At 53.1% G+C, this 15,240-nt stretch overlaps 1 protein-coding gene across 2 annotated transcripts; it reads left to right on the top strand.

Moving 5' to 3' along the window:
- The first annotated feature begins 9,668 nt into the window (after window positions 1-9,668).
- C1ql4 (complement C1q like 4) lies at window positions 9,669-14,929 on the top strand. Of its 2 annotated transcripts, XM_070035226.1 has the most exons (4): window positions 9,669-9,767; window positions 9,861-10,016; window positions 10,487-11,496; window positions 14,159-14,929. In XM_070035226.1, the coding sequence occupies exons 3-4, from the start codon at window positions 10,960-10,962 to the stop codon at window positions 14,336-14,338; spliced, it is 717 nt and encodes a 238-aa protein (XP_069891327.1). In that variant the 5' UTR covers window positions 9,669-9,767; window positions 9,861-10,016; window positions 10,487-10,959; the 3' UTR covers window positions 14,339-14,929. The 2 variants fall into 2 exon arrangements, with proteins under 2 accessions (XP_069891327.1, XP_069891336.1); XM_070035235.1 differs by lacking the exons at window positions 9,669-9,767; window positions 9,861-10,016 and having other exon boundaries at window positions 10,243-11,496.
- Window positions 14,930-15,240: the final 311 nt, after the last annotated feature.

Below are 15,240 nucleotides of genomic sequence, written 5' to 3'. Positions count from 1 at the left end.
TGCACAGCTCGCCCCAGCTGGGCGGTTTAAGGCACCCGGAGAGTGTGAGGCTACCCTGGCTTCCAGAAAGAGCTGGGAGGGGAGGGAACGGGCTCGCAGCTCCTCTCTAGAAGCGAGAACTGGGGAGGGAAAAGAAGCGGATTGTGCGGGAGAGCCTGGGGCCCAAGGGCAATGTAAGCGCAAGGAAGAAAAAAAGATGGAGAAAGGAGTGGAGGGCGGAGGAGAGAGGGAGAAGTGAGCGAGGGGAAATTTCACACACACACACACACACACACACACACACACACACACACACACACACACACACACACACACCGAAGCGCACCGAGGGAGTGGGAGTGGGAGGAAAGCGGTTACGGAGAGGAAAAGGGAAGAGCGATGGATGGAGGAACAAGCGAAAGGAGGTGCGGGCAGCTGAGAGAAGAGGAATTGGAGAAGAGTCAGGGAGAGACGAGGGAGGTGATCAGAATGAAAACAAGGTTTGGGGGGTGGGGGCGGTGGCCCAGACGGGCGCGCGGCGCCCCAGCCTGCGCCTCGCCCCGCCGGCGCTCCCGCCCTAAGCGCTCTCTCCAGTCGCCCGCACTCACTTTGTCACAATTACGGGGCCGTCACTCGGCCGGGATTGTTTTCCCCAAATTGTTGTTCTATAAACTGGCGCAGAGTGGGGAGGTGGGGGATCTGACAAGCTGGAGCAGCAGCCCAGGAAGCCTGGTGGCCTGGGTTTGGGCCCGGTGAATCAGAGCTCCGGCTGGGACTTCTAGATGGTACCGTCAGCCTCTTCACCGAGGCTGCTTTCACCCTCCAGGCCCATCTTGGCCTCGGCTACCTCGGTTTCCCCAGCCGAGCGCATTGGAAGGAACATTTGGAGTTGGGAGGCCAAGGAGCAGCCCGACCTGCCCTGACCACTCCATTTTTCTTTCTTTCTTCACTACCCAGATGTGCCTGCTCACCTTCCCAAGCAGCTTGGTCACCCTCGGGTCCCCCACTAGGTCTAGATCACCTTCCACCGAGCCCACTCTCTCCCCCCCCAACCACGGTGTCCCAGGCCACCTTGCTGTTCTACAATTCCGCAAACATCTGTTGCGCGCCCACTGAGCGCCAGAACTGCGTCCGCCACCCTCCCTTCCTTCCCCTCCCCCTTCCCCTCCCCGGCTCACCCTCCTCCACCCGCCCGCCGGGCCTGTCGGCTCCGTGACAGCCGCCGCCGAAGCCCAAGCCCCGCGGGAGCGGCCGGAGAGGAGCCGCCGCATGGCTGGCTCTGACACCGGCCCTCCCGGGCGGCTCCAAAAGCAACAGAGGGTGGCGGCCGCTGAAGCGAGACCAGAGCAGGCCGAGAGAGTTGGCAGGGCTAGACGGGGGAGGGAACAGGCCCTGGGTGGGCTTCTCTCTGGTTCTCCAAATCCTGCGGTTCTCTTTCGGTCGTCCTCAGGTCTCGCCCGGGGCCCCGACCCTGCCTTGGCTCCCGCGTGCCCGGGACGCAGTAGGCTTCCCGGCTCCCCTTCCCCCCAGCCCCGGTGATTTACACGCGGTCTCTGAGCAGCGGCCGCTTCCCAATCAGGAATATCGACCCCGGGCGGGGCCCTCGGGCCGCATCGATCCCTCTAAGGCTCGGGATTTAAAAATGTCAAATTTGCCTTTTCCAGGCGGGTGGAGGGGAGCAGGGGCCAGGAGGAGGGCCTTTTGGAGGAGGAACGGACAGCAGGGCATCGACCTAGTGCTTGTGTCCAGAATGAGAAGTGACCCTGCTCGCCCCAGCCCTAACATAACCTGGCCTTCGTTGGATAATCAGTTGCCTCTGAATATGAAGAAGGAAGTCCTGCTCTCCCCCCCCAAGCCATCCCCACCAGGCCTCCCTATTGAAATGGAATATTTCTAGAGGGCAGAACCCAAGAGGGACAAAGACCTTTCCCAAAATTTAGGGAGGCAAAATTGGAAGAGATCTGTAAAGGTGGAAATACGCGGATACAAAGATAGGGACAAAGATATACAGGCTCAAAGGAGAGCCTAGCCTGGCTGAATAAAACAGGGGGCTAGAGGCCCCAAAGCACCTCAACTCTCTGCTCTGCTGGCACACATTCTACACAGTATAACAACCGGGGAGGCAGCTAGGCTCAACTTCTTCCGGGTTTGGGAATGGGAAAGGAGAGTAGAGACAAAGCTAGGTGAAGAGACCGGTATTTTAGAAAGGAGAATTAATAGTATAATCAGTATTATCCCTCCAAGTTGTCAAGTAATAACCAACTATACCTGAAATTCAAAAGGTTGCTGAATGCTGGTGGCTCATGCCTGTTAGACTGGCTACTAAGAAGGCTGAGATCTGAGGATCGTGTTTTAAAGCCAGCCTTGGCAGAAAAGTCGGAGAGATTCTTATCTCCAATTAATCACCAGAAAACCACCAGAAGTGGAGTGGTAGCTTAGAGTGGTAGAGCACTAGCTTTAAGCAAAAGCATTCAGGACCCCCCCCCCCAAAATTAAGGTACCAGTAGCCAGGTCTTCAAGAGGTGTCTACCTTTTGGAAATGAGGTGTGTCCCCTCTACTTCTTAAGCTTTAATACAGGTATCTGGTGTCTTTTCATCATCCTTCTCTCAGAACATCAGCAGCCGAAGAAGACCAATTGGAGATCACATTTTGTATTGGGCACTATATATATATATATATATATATATATATATATATACATATACATATATAGAGAGTTATGGGCTGTGAAGAATGCTAGCAGTAATCACTCTCTTCTCTAGGATTCACATCTAGGTTGTCAGGCTTTGGAAAAGAAAAAAAATCCATTACTTGTAATGCTTTGGGAAGGGCTGTTTATGATAAGGTGGTAAAAGAGAGTTGTCCTGACCAGCACTCTCACAGTTAACATATATCACACACCCCTCAGCAACACACCTCAGCTGTCACCAAGCTAGTGCACTGCCATTTCCTCCAGAACTGCAGACAGAACTGACAGCAAGGGTGGGAGGGGGGGCACACACAGGGCTCATCCTCAGACACAGGAAGCTCACACCTCCACTGACAAAATCAGGCCCACACGTCTCTGGCATTGACACATACAGTCACTGATCCTGACGGCCTCTACACTTGTCAATACACACCATCTCTGAGCAATCTCACACAATCCCTCGGGGGCTATCCACACCCTTTCTTAACATCTCAGACCTTAAATGCCTAACCCAAGGATAGACTCTATGTCCACCACTCCTCCACCGGCTCCTCCACCTTCCTTAATTCTACAATCAGAGCCAGGGCCAACAACTGGGAGGGTGAGTTCAAGGAAGTCAAGTACCAAGGTCTAGGTGATGAACCATGAGCAAATAGAGTGATGGGACTGTTAAAACCTCCCTCATTCCCCCTCCTGCCCCTGGCCTCTTTCCTGGCACGTCCACTCTGGCCGCTTGCCTGGCCCGTTGCCCGCCTGTCAGTGGAGTAATGAATGCGCGCTCCGGGCCCTGGGCCCCGCCCCCTCCCCCCCAGTCGTTCATCACTGCCAGCACCGCCCACCTCTCTGCCTTCCCGCCGGGAGGGTTCAGCAGCCCGAGCCGCGAGAGCCCCTCTCCCCGCACCCCACCGCAACCACTAATTGTCAGATTGAGATGTTGATTTGTCAGTTGGGAGCCAGCGCCAAAGAATCCACAGTAAAACCTGGATTCCTTGAACTTGCTTTTGACTCCACTCAGCTTCGCCCGGATTTTGGAGCTTTTCTTGATTTGATATGGATGGGTTGGATTTTTTTACCCGAGTGAGTGGGCATGAGCAATGCAATGGCATTCTATTCCGATAGGAGGCGCCATAAGCCAGAGAGCCTCAGTTTTCCTCAAATGGGTGGTCTTGGGCTTCCTTCCACTTGTTGGGCCTGGAGACCTTAGGAAACTGTCCTGGAGTGCCCGGCAGGGGGCACCCTGAGCCTCGATCCTTCGGTCTCGCCTGTCTAGTCCTATCTTCTCGGCAAGAAGACCTCAGGCTACCCGACCCAGTCTGGCTTAGAAGACGCCTGGGGGCAAAAATCTTTTCCAGTCGCCTCCGGCTTCAGTCCTGGGCTCTGGCGCTGCCGTGGCACCTGCTGCAGGTCCGCCCTTGCCCGGCCCTGGGCGCCTAGGCTGCAGGCCCAGCCCCGCCCTCTCCTGGGCTGGGGAGCTCCCTGGCGGCCGACTGAGTGACGGGCAGCCGGTGATTATGCGGAAGGGGGAGCGGGGTGCGCCGCGGGCGGCAGCGCTGACCCTTCACATTTCCGATCCGCCGGGACCCTCATCCATCCGAAGCTGCTCTTTGTCTGGCCGCCTAATTGCCGGCGGACAGGATGGATGGCGGGACCGACAGCCGCGGAATCCCTAATAAAGGCCGCGGCCGCCGGGGAGGGAGCGTAGCAAGGGGGGGGGCGGTTGGTGGATGAAGGAAAAGGATGGTTAGGAGGTGGGAAGGAGGAGCTCGGCCGAGCTTAGAGACGCTGACTTGAAGAGCCCTTTGCAGCCCAACCGAGTGCAGGATGGGGGTCCCCTCCTGCCCAGGTACTACTGTGGGTGTGAGGCTCGTTAAATCTGCTGCTGGTCAGGGAAAAGAAGAGAGAATTAGGAACCCCAGGGAGAAAGGCATCCTAGGGCCTACGCCAACTTAGTTGAGCCCTAACTAGAGGCTCCTGGCCTCCGAGCTTTCACCAGCCCTCGCCCCTCCATCAACTCCGCGCAACACATTCCCCTCCTTCCACCTGTCGGACTCCCTGTGCGCGATCCAATATCCTGACGGAGAAATGAGGGGCCTGACAGCTGTCTGTGCAGCCAATTGCCACAATTCATTAAGCGGAGCATGCAGAGGGCCAGGGGTGGGTAGGAGGAGAGCGCCTAGGAAGATGGTGGTGGTGGAGGAGGGGTGGGGGGAAGGACTAGGAGCTTCACCTGATTAGGGTTGGAGAGCTTCTTCGGAAGGGAGTGGGCCACAAGTTTTGTCCTGACAGACACCTTGTGATTTCTACCTACACGCTAGAGAGCTGAAGAGTTGCACTTCAGCCCCAAGGCCCCTGATGCAATCTTTTGATCTCACTGATGCATGGAGTCAGAACCCTGGGCCTGGTGGTTGCACCCTCTGTCCCCCATGGAAGCATAGACAGCAAAGTATGCTCATGTTCTTGGACCACTCCTTTTTTCCCAACCACTGCCATGGAGGAACCGGCTCAATTTTCTCTTCCACAACTGAAGCAGACTAGTTCTCTTCGTTTTCCACTCCTTTCTTTTCTTCTTACCACCCCCCCCACTCCCCAGCCAAGGCTTGAACTCAGGGTCTCACACTCTCACTTGGCTTTTTCTTTCTTCTTCTCAAGGTTGGCACTCTATTACTTGAGCCACATCTCCATTTTAAGATTTTTTTTCTGATTATTTGGAGAGAAGAATCTCTCCAGTTTGTCTTCCTGGATTGGCTTCAAATCACAATCCTCAGATCTTAACCTCTAGTAGCTAAACTTAAAGGTCTGAGCCACCAGGGCCCGGCCATTCCTTCCTGTTTTCCATACCTCCTCCTCCTCCTCCATCTGAACAATTCTCTGTAAATAATGTTGACTTCCCTTAGCCAACAGTTGAGTCCTGTTGGGTGTCAGAATTGACAGCATTAGGGCATCCAATACCCCACCATGTTAGCCTCATGCTTATAAATTTCTCCAATCAAGTCTTGATGGATGCTGATTTTGATTCTGTCTCTTCCTCCCATTACCTGGGATGTACTTCTGCAGAGCACTGAGAGGAAAGCCAAGAACATCCGAATTTCACTTTTGAGACTTTTCCTTACAGGGTGGTAACTGGATACTGGATAAACTATTTTCCCCTCCTGGGCCTCAGTTTCTTCATCTGTAAATGAGGGATAATAATCTGCCTCTCACGGACAGATTGCCAAGTCATAGATTGCCATCCAATGAGAGAAAGTAAGCATCAGATACCTAGCCTTAGACAAAAGAAAAAAAAAAAAAACCTCTAAAATAGAGCCCCATACAAGTGGCTCACATCTGTAGTCTGATTCTTATCTATTCAGGTTTGAAGCCATTAGGGAGAGAAAAGTCTGAAAGACTTTATCTCCAATTAACCAGAAAAAAACGATGGACTGGAGGTAAGGCTCAAGTGGTAGTATGCCAGCTATAAGGTGATAAAGCTAAGGAAACACTTGAGGTCAAGCTCCAGAACCTGCACACAGACAGACAGACAGACAGACAGACAGACAGACACACACACACACACACACACACACACACACACCTCTAAAATATGATAAGCATTTGTGATATTTCCATGTATTCTCTTCATCTCAAGTGGACAAATCCTGTCTCTTCTTCATACTCAGAACTTAGTAGCAAGAAACCCAATCTAGCTGGGCACCAGTGGCTCATGCCTGTAATCCTAGATACTCAGGAGGCTGAGATCTGAGGATCACCTTTCAAAGCCAGCACAGGCAGGAAAATCCATGAGACTCTTATCTCCAATTAACCACCAGAAAACTGGAAGTGGCTCTGTTGCTCAAGTGATAGAGCACTCGCCTCGAGCTGAAGAGCGGAGGGACAGTGCCAGGCCCAGAGTTCAAGTCCCACGACCGAAAAAAAAGAAAAAAAGAAAGAAACCCAGTTTAGTTCCAGTATATGTCATCTCTGATAATGGGAGCTGACTGCCAGAGTGTGAGAGGGGAAGAGAAAAGCACTCTATGGCTGGTCATGAAGATGTGGAAGAAGAGAGAATGAGAACAAGAGGGGAAGTGCTGCTTTGTAATACCACTAGATAATTTCTTTCTTCTTACAGATGAGGAAACTGAGGCTTTACAAGTGGTGGCAGTATATCACACTTCTTGTCTTCCTCCCATGGGTCCTTTGTTGCTTACCTCCCTCACCCCCTTTCTTCCCTTGGGTGGGGGGGGGCTAGGTCAGTGACAAGAAGTGTGAGAGAAGGAATAAAAAGAATGTTCAAGGAGCCAGGACCTTTCCAGGAGACTTCATAAAAATTTAATACAAAAACTTCTGCAGAATAGAAAGCATATAAAACATGCAAATCAGATGCTAATAACATGCTAATCAAAAGTCTGGTCCTTGGAGAACTCTGACACACACTAGGCTATAACCCTAAGGGATATTCTAGGGGAAAGCCCTGGGTTCCAGGACAGGTGGGGATATACTTTAGGGTCAGGTTTTGAAGTTAAGATTCAGTTTAGGATTGGAGGGGAGTTACGTGTGAATTTGGGACTTGGGTCAGGATTAGTAAAGGTTAGTAGAGATAGAGGTCAGTACAAGATTCAGACTAGTTTTTGTTTTTCCATTGGGGGATCAGACGAAAGTCCTCCATATTAAAAATTCGAAAATACATCAAGCTTTCAATAACATTATTTCCTCTCCTCTCTTCTTCCCACCAACCCTACTCCCACCTCCACAGCCCTTTCTTTGTCCTGCAGCAACACCTTGCCTTGCTTGTTTCCCATCCCATACCAGGGGTCCAGACCCCCAACTGTACTGAGGTGTTCCCTTTTGGCTTCTGGGACCCTAGGAGCATTGGCTGGTGTTGGCCCTACCCAGATCCTTTCTCAGACCCAATGTGACAGCTGCAGGGGAAGCAATAAGGACCTGGTGAGCTGGCAGCTTCATTCCAGAGCCCAGAGCGTGGGGAAAGAGCAACAGAACATGAATAAATTCATGGAGCTGGCCCCTCGGCTCCCTGTGAGCCAAGCCTGCTCCCCCCCCCACTCCCCACCAACCACCACACACACACACACACACACACACACACACACACACACACACACACACACACACACACACTGCCATTTGCAGCCCTGCTGGTCACCGCAGCTCACAGCCTGGTCTGGGGATAGGAGCAGAGGGGAAGCTCTAGAGAGAAGAGGCCCTTCACCCAAAAGGGGCTGAGGTGAGGGGCTCCAAAAGGGGACACTGGGAAGCAGGATGAGTGGGGATGGGAAACAGGGCTGGGCACAGAGGGAATCTGGTGAGGGAGGGAGGGCAGAGGGTAGCTGGACTTGGGGTGGATGGAGCCTGACTGAGGCTATGGCACGGGAGGCTGATGTGAGCCTGGGCCTGCTCTCTCTGACCCATCCATCATCCAGCCTGGGGGAGCAGATCTGGAATTAGACATGCACGGGGCTGACACGGCCCTCAGCCCCCCGAGGAAGACAAATGGTGACAAAGACCTTGAATAAAATTTGTATTTATGGTTGGAGGAGGAGGAGGCCCCTCCCCCACTGACTGCCAATCCATTCCCTCCCAATCCTTTCAGGCACAGGGATCTCTCTACCCACACTGATACTGGACATAGACCCAGACTCAGCAACCTCTTCCATCCACCATTCATCATGACATGTGATAGGAAGTGCCTGGAAGGAGTATGGGAAACTGGGAATGAGGAAATCACCTTCTACCCAACAATCATGCCCCTGTACCTTCCATTTTACATGAAATATTCCATATATCACACTCCTGGCTTATCTGGTCACCAAAAAAGCCTTTGCAGCTATTCATCTGTCTCCAAGATCTCCAAACATCTCCACTTTTAAGGGTCCTAGACTTCCTTTTCCTAGCTTCTGGGTTTGGGTCCCCAGAGGAGATGTAGCCAAAGGCTTTCTCAGCAGACCCTGAGGATTCTGATCTTTCTAAGGAGGAGTTCCTCAGAAATCAGATTCAATCACTTCTTCTAGGCAGGAGCCTAATACCTAATCTGCATTTCAGTTATGTTACTATGCATAAACAGCCAAAAGCCCATTATGTGGGGTTTAATTTCTTTGGGTTTCATCTTATAGCAGATATTTGGGGAAGGGAGAAAGAGCCAAGATTTTAGGTCAGGGACTTGAGCAGTCTAGGTCTAGTGCAGGATGGATTTGGGCTGGGCCTGGTGGGCAGTATTACAACTGACTCTTTCTTCCCACAAGGTTACCCATTCTTCAGTCCTGAGATAGGAGAATGGACATTTCTGGGGTTCCAAATTTAGAGGCCAAGAGAAAGGAAGGCATATATATATATATACATATATATATACATACATATATATATACACACACACATATACATGCACACACAAACCTTTATATATATTCTTTCAAACAACCCTCACACATATATACACAAAACAACACATAATCCATAACCCCACTCACCCAGGGACACACAAGACCAGGATCCCATGGCTACCTCCATACTTTCCAGCACACTGTCACAATGCACAGGCCCAGAGCCTACCACTCTGCTTGCGGAACTGCCCCGCCCCCGCATCTTCCCTACAGTTGATATGTCACATTGGAGTCCGAACACGGACCTGGGTGTCTCTCTGCAGCGCGCCATTTACATTTCTCTCTCTCCCTCGATCTGTCAACCTGTCTCGGCTTCTGTCTCTCTCTCGGTCTCTGTCTCTCTCTCTCCCCCTCTGGGGCTGTCAGTTAGTCTCTTTTCGAAGCTTTATCTCTGTCTCTGCATCTCTATCTGGCTTTCTGTCTCTTTGATTTTTCTGTCGCTCCTTCTCTGCTTTTCTGTCCGTTTTCAGCTCCTTCCCCCAGGCGCTTTCTCTCTCTCTCTCTCTCTCTCTCTCTCTCTCTCTCTCTCTCTCTCTCTCTCTCTCTCTCTCTCTCTCTCTCTCTCTCTCTCTCTCTCCCCTTCCTCCTCCCTCTCTCCCTCTCTCTTTCTGTGACCCCCCCCTTGAGTATGGGGAGTCGGGAAATGCCTTTCCTATTCAGGTCAACAAGTATCCCTTGAACCTTTTCCCATATGGATATTTGGTATTCAGTTGCTGGCACCGAGAGGGTATGGGGTGATGCATTTCCTTTTCTTTCCTTTCTTGTTTTATTTAGTTTGTTTGTGAGTCCCTCATTTCCCCCTCCTTTTTTTGTTTTTTAGCTCTGCAATCCACCTCTGTCTTCTCAGTGCTTGTGGCATGACCCATGTTTATCCCAGCGCTTTTTCCAGCTTCTAAGAATGCTAAACTCAGGATTGAAGCTGAAAGTAAAGATTTTAGGGTGCAGGCCAGGGATCGCTGCGGAGCCCTGAGAACAGGCAAGGAACCTTAGAGGCCCGGGGCTCCGCTGGGAGTGGCGGGGGGGGGGGGGGGAGGGGGGGGCTGGGGGGGTGTGGAGAGCCGCTGCCTGCCCCGCCCCCGCGCTTCCCACTGTGGGCGCCAGGGGTCGCTCTGCCTCCGGCCGCTTATAGTGGCTCCCGCCGCGCGGCTACCCACACCACCCGCACTGCCGCCCCGGGGAGGAAGGTTAGGGGACGCAGAGATCCGGAGAGAGCTTGCGGGGGAGAGAGTCGCTCGGACAGGGCTCCAGCAAGGGCCGCAACCCAGGCTGAGACAGGAAGGCGGGAAGCGCTTTCCAAGAGCTAGAGAGCAAAACCTCTGAGGAGGTCGCGTCCAGTGGACGCCACCCGCAGCTCAGAGCCTGGGACGTCCGGAGCACAGCAACAGTCCCCCCTCCCCTCGCCCCCTCGTCCCAGCCCCGAGCGATCTGTGATCTGGGACCCCCCAGGATCGTGAGGAAGCAGCTGTCTGGAGAGCACACGTCCTAGACCTGTAAGAAATCAGCCGTCCAAGAAGCGGCGTGCCTCGCCGCCCTCATCGGATCGGATCGTTCGTTCGGACTGCACCGGAGGGTAATAGAAGACTACGGGGGGGTTTTGAACTGTGGGATCTGTACCTGGCCCAACTCACAAGGTTAGGGGGTGGGGGACGCAGGGATCCCTGCCTTGACGGTCGGCTGGGGAAACCCCGCACATCGGCAGAGGGAGAGAGAGCCAGTAGAGGCAGGGAGGCCCGTCGGGGGTGGGTGGAAGAGGGAATCCAGACCCGGGCCCCAACCCGGCCACCCTTTCTCCTGGGCCCGCGGGGAGTCCCGGGCCTCCCGTCGCCATTGCGCCCAAAAGCGAGGAGGATTTGCTGGCCCTGGCCGCGTCGCGGCTGAGCCGCCGCAAGCGAGTGGCGGGCGCGGCCGTCGGGGTGGCCATGGTGCTTCTGTTGCTGGTGGCCATCCCGCTGCTGGTGCACAGTTCCCGCGGCCCGGCGCACTACGAGATGCTGGGTCGCTGCCGCATGGTTTGTGACCCGCACGGGCCCCGAGGCCCGGGCCCCGACGGTGCACCTGCTTCCGTGCCCCCCTTTCCACCAGGTGCCAAGGGGGAGGTGGGCCGGCGCGGGAAGGCAGGTCTGAGAGGACCCCCAGGACCTCCGGGTCCCAGAGGGCCCCCCGGAGAGCCAGGCAGGCCAGGCCCTCCGGGTCCTCCTGGTCCAGGCCCAGGAGGGGCCGCTCCTCCTGCCGGCTACGTGCCTCGAATTGCCTTCTATGCCGGCCTGCGGAAGCCGCACGAGGGTTACGAGGTGCTGCGCTTTGACGACGTGGTGACCAATGTGGGCAACGCTTACGAGGCGGCCAGCGGCAAGTTCACCTGTCCCATGCCTGGCGTCTACTTCTTCGCTTACCATGTGCTCATGCGGGGCGGCGATGGCACCAGTATGTGGGCCGACTTGATGAAGAATGGACAGGTGAGGTGCCCCTCCGCCGCTAGACTCCTAATTCACCCGACTGGTAGTTTCACAAATCTCCCTGCCCTCAGGCCACAACTCAGTTCCTTCCTGGAAGCAGCACCAGGAAATCCAGCAACTCCAGGCCATTAAGAGCTCATACCTCGTTTGTTTAGTCAAGGAGGAACTGGGGAATTAGGGAAAGAGCAGTCCTCCGCCCAGGGGGGCTCACTGGGAGTATTAGGAATCAGTATTAGAACAAGGGACTCAAAACTTCCTATCTCTGCAGCAGAGATTCACACTCCAACTATAGGCAATCACTCCAATGATAGAAAACCACACCAAATATCTTTGGTGTCTCACCCTACCAATTTTAGCTCCCCCTCGCCACCCCCAACTCTTGTCTTGAGCTGTGCTCTTTTTTTGAGAGGGGCAGGGGTGCCTTCTGGCCTTGATTTCCCAGTCTGGCATGGGGAGAGTTATCCAGAATCTGGTTCTATGAGATTAGAATGGAGTTTGTGTTTTAGTCATCAGGCAGTAAGGGTTACTGTTGAGTGTAGGGGCATTCAACTTAGATTTTCAAGGTGAAAAAAAAAAAAAAAAAGAAAACCCTTACTTGCCCACTTGCCAGTGCTATCTTATTTCTTACTCCAGAGCATAGGGCCAGGCTTAGGCTGGACCTGGCCCTCCAATAATACCGATTCTCAAATAATGAGCTCAAGCAGAGGTGGGAAGTGGTTGGAGTGGGAACAGTTAGGTGGTGGGTTTGGAGGAAGGAGGCAGCGATGGGGACAACCTGTGTCACTGATGCCTGGTCACAGGCCCCATATCCTCCCTAACAATCTCAGCCTCCATGTTCTGCTGCTTGCTGCCCTTGAAGACAGAATCAGAGTTATTGTCCCCTTGGCTTGGGGGAGAAGCTCTAAAAAAATCTAATCTGGGGCTGGGAATGTGGCTTAGTGGTAGAATTCTTGACTAGCATGTATGAATTTAGTACCAAATAAACAGAAAAAGCCAGAAGTGGTGCTGTGGCTCAAGTGGGATAGAAGTGCTTAAAGCCTTGAGCAAAAATGAAGCTTAGGCTGGGCACCAGTGGCTCAAGCCTGTAATTCTAGCTACACAGGAGGCTGAGATCTGAGGATCATGGTTCAAAGCCAGCCTGAGCAGAAAATCCTCGAGACACTTATCTCCAATAAACCTCCAGAAAACTGGAAGTGGTGCTGTGGCTCAAGTGGTAGAGCGCTAGCCTTGAGCTGAAGAGCTGAGGGACAGCACCCAGGCCTAGAGTTCAAGCCCCATGACTGACAAAAAAACAAAAAACAACAACAAAAAAGCAGCTCAGGACAGTGCCCAGGCCTTGAGTTCAAGCCTCCCCCCTCCCAAAAAAAAAAACAAAAAACCTTATCTGATCCAGTCTGGAGCTGATGTTAGCTGGGGAGAGGCCTTAGGCTGGGGGGGTGGAGGGAGCTGTCTGGGGAGTGCAGGCTGAAGCAAGCTGGGGCTGGGCAGTGACCACATGTGGCTTCTAGAAAGGAAGTGGTGCCTCCCCCCATATGTCAGACCTAGTCTTAGGGTTCTTTGAGCCTTGGGCCTTGCTACCTTTGCAGCACCTGTATACACTCAGGAGGACATGACTTCACAACCACCTCTGGCACATGTTTTGGGGTCTCTTCCCAGCAGAGAGTAAGAGTAGATATGTGTGGGATTGAGAGAGTGTGTACAGAAGTGTGTGTACAGAGCAGGAGGACGTGAGTAGAGCCATGGTATTTTTCTGTATGTGGCATCTAGTAGGTAGGTAGAGTAGGTATACTTGGTACACACAGGGTGTGGGGGAAGGGGAACACAAGTGCATAGAGTGTGTTGATTTCAGCGGGGTGGGGGGGTGGCAGATAGCTTCTACTCTGTATTCCACAGCGCAGGCACTGCGGCCCTGGGGACGGTAAATAATGATTAAAATAATGATGAATAATTAATGAGTTAATAACCAGCCCGGTGGGACAAAAAGAGGGGGGCTGGGGAGGGGGCTGGCAGCCTGAGGCGAATGCCAGAGGAGAGGCCAAAAGAAAGGCAGAGCTCTGGGTTCCCACAGAAGGCACTAGCTACCACTTGACAGAGAAATGGACACCCTAGAGGCCAGGACACAACAGTACTTCTCAGGCCTGCACACCCACAGACACACAGATGCAATGCCCCAGCTCCCAGGAAGGCAAATGCACATTTGGAATTTACATGTTGGTCTAAGTGGGCACAGTATCCTAGAAAGCATCCTAAAGGCTAATATTATTTTTTAAAGTGAGAACAGCAATAGCAACCTCTGTATAAGGGTTTCTCTAGGCAAACCACTGTTCTGAATACATTCCACATACCATTCAATCCGAACAGCCAAACAGGGTGGGCTCTATTATTCCCCTTCCATTCTCTCAAACATATACTTTATAATTCAAATTGAGACTCGAGGCCCACAGACAGCCTGACTTGTGCCCAAGGCATTCAGCGTTCAGCAGAGTGAATGGCGGTCAGCGAGGCTCTGAGCTCCCCTTCCTTCCCCGACTTCCTCCTCAGCACCTACAGCTCGCTGCCCCTGGGCCGCGCTGGAGCCCCTAGACCCGACGCCTCCACCCCAGCTCTAAGCAGTGATCTTCTGAGTACATCGGTTTCTCCCCCTCTCCCCGCCTTCCCCCAGGTTCGGGCCAGCGCCATTGCTCAAGACGCGGACCAGAACTATGACTACGCCAGTAACAGTGTCATTCTACACCTGGATGTGGGCGATGAAGTCTTCATCAAGCTGGACGGTGGGAAGGTGCATGGAGGCAACACCAACAAGTACAGCACCTTCTCGGGTTTCATCATTTACCCGGACTGAGCCAGGAACCTCCCCCCCACGCCCTCCTTGCCCCTTCACTCCCATCTTCACCTACCACCAGCAGGCCCCACCCCATCGTTAGTAAGAACTTGGCGATGGGGCGGAGCCTCCAGCTCTGGGAGGTGGCTAAAATGGCAGGATTTGGGGCGATCAAGGTTATGTGTCTGAGGAGCAGTGCAGGTTAGGAAGGGACCATCTGCAGCCACGTGAGCTAGTGAAAAAGCCGATCCAGAGAGGGTCCTGAGGTCTTGGTCCTCTCTTCTAACTAGAGCTGGGGAGCAATCTCACTAGGCAAGCTCAGCTCAGAGGCCCAAAAAGCAGGAAGGATGCTCTGGCAGCTTGAGTGAAAAGACAAGAAATCGAAAGGAGCCCGTCTAGGTGAGAGATGTTAGGATAGGGTATCCCTGGTCAGGACCAAGACAACTTTGTCTCCGCATCTCCCTTCATCTTCATTTTAAGGCTCCAGCCTGGCAACTTTCCTACGAACTGGAAGAATCAGTGAATTCTTTCCTAGCGTTTAAAACGCATTCTGTACAGTCTCCCCTCTCCCCTCTCCAGGCTAAGTCCTGGGGCTACACAGCTACTGTTGCCTCTTCCAATAAATTGAGGTTGGGGGATTGTGTGTGTGGCTGCTTAACTCGATGCATGGTGGGTGCATAGATTGGAGGAAAAGTGGCTGACTCTCTCTAACACCCTGAAAGAACTCCCTCCCAGTGGTAAAGGATTATTCCTTGCAAGACTGCCTCTGAGGGAGAAGGGAAGCAGGGTAGCCCAGGCTCCTGCTTTGCTGTGGGAAGGAAGGGGAAAATATAAGGCCAGCCACACTAGGATTCCAAAGGTTTTCAATCTGGTGTTCCTGCCCTCCTACATACTAGAGAGAAAGAGAGAAATTAAGACTGTGT

This window comes from Dipodomys merriami, unplaced genomic scaffold, assembly GCF_024711535.1.
Source record: "Dipodomys merriami isolate MVZ:Mamm:240054 unplaced genomic scaffold, mDipMer1.0.p SCAF_10, whole genome shotgun sequence".
Classification (NCBI taxonomy): domain Eukaryota; kingdom Metazoa; phylum Chordata; class Mammalia; order Rodentia; family Heteromyidae; genus Dipodomys; species Dipodomys merriami.
The sequence above is the reverse complement of the archived record's forward strand: the minus strand, read 5'-3'. Positions and strand labels throughout refer to the sequence as shown.

Bases quoted from the DNA above. Each gene is read 5' to 3' on its own strand.
- C1ql4 (XM_070035226.1), top strand. From the start codon at position 10,960: ATGGTGCTTCTGTTGCTGGTGGCCATCCCGCTGCTGGTGCACAGTTCC. The intron at 11,497-14,158 runs GTGAGGTGCCCC...GCCTTCCCCCAG, and splicing joins ACTTGATGAAGAATGGACAG to GTTCGGGCCAGCGCCATTGC.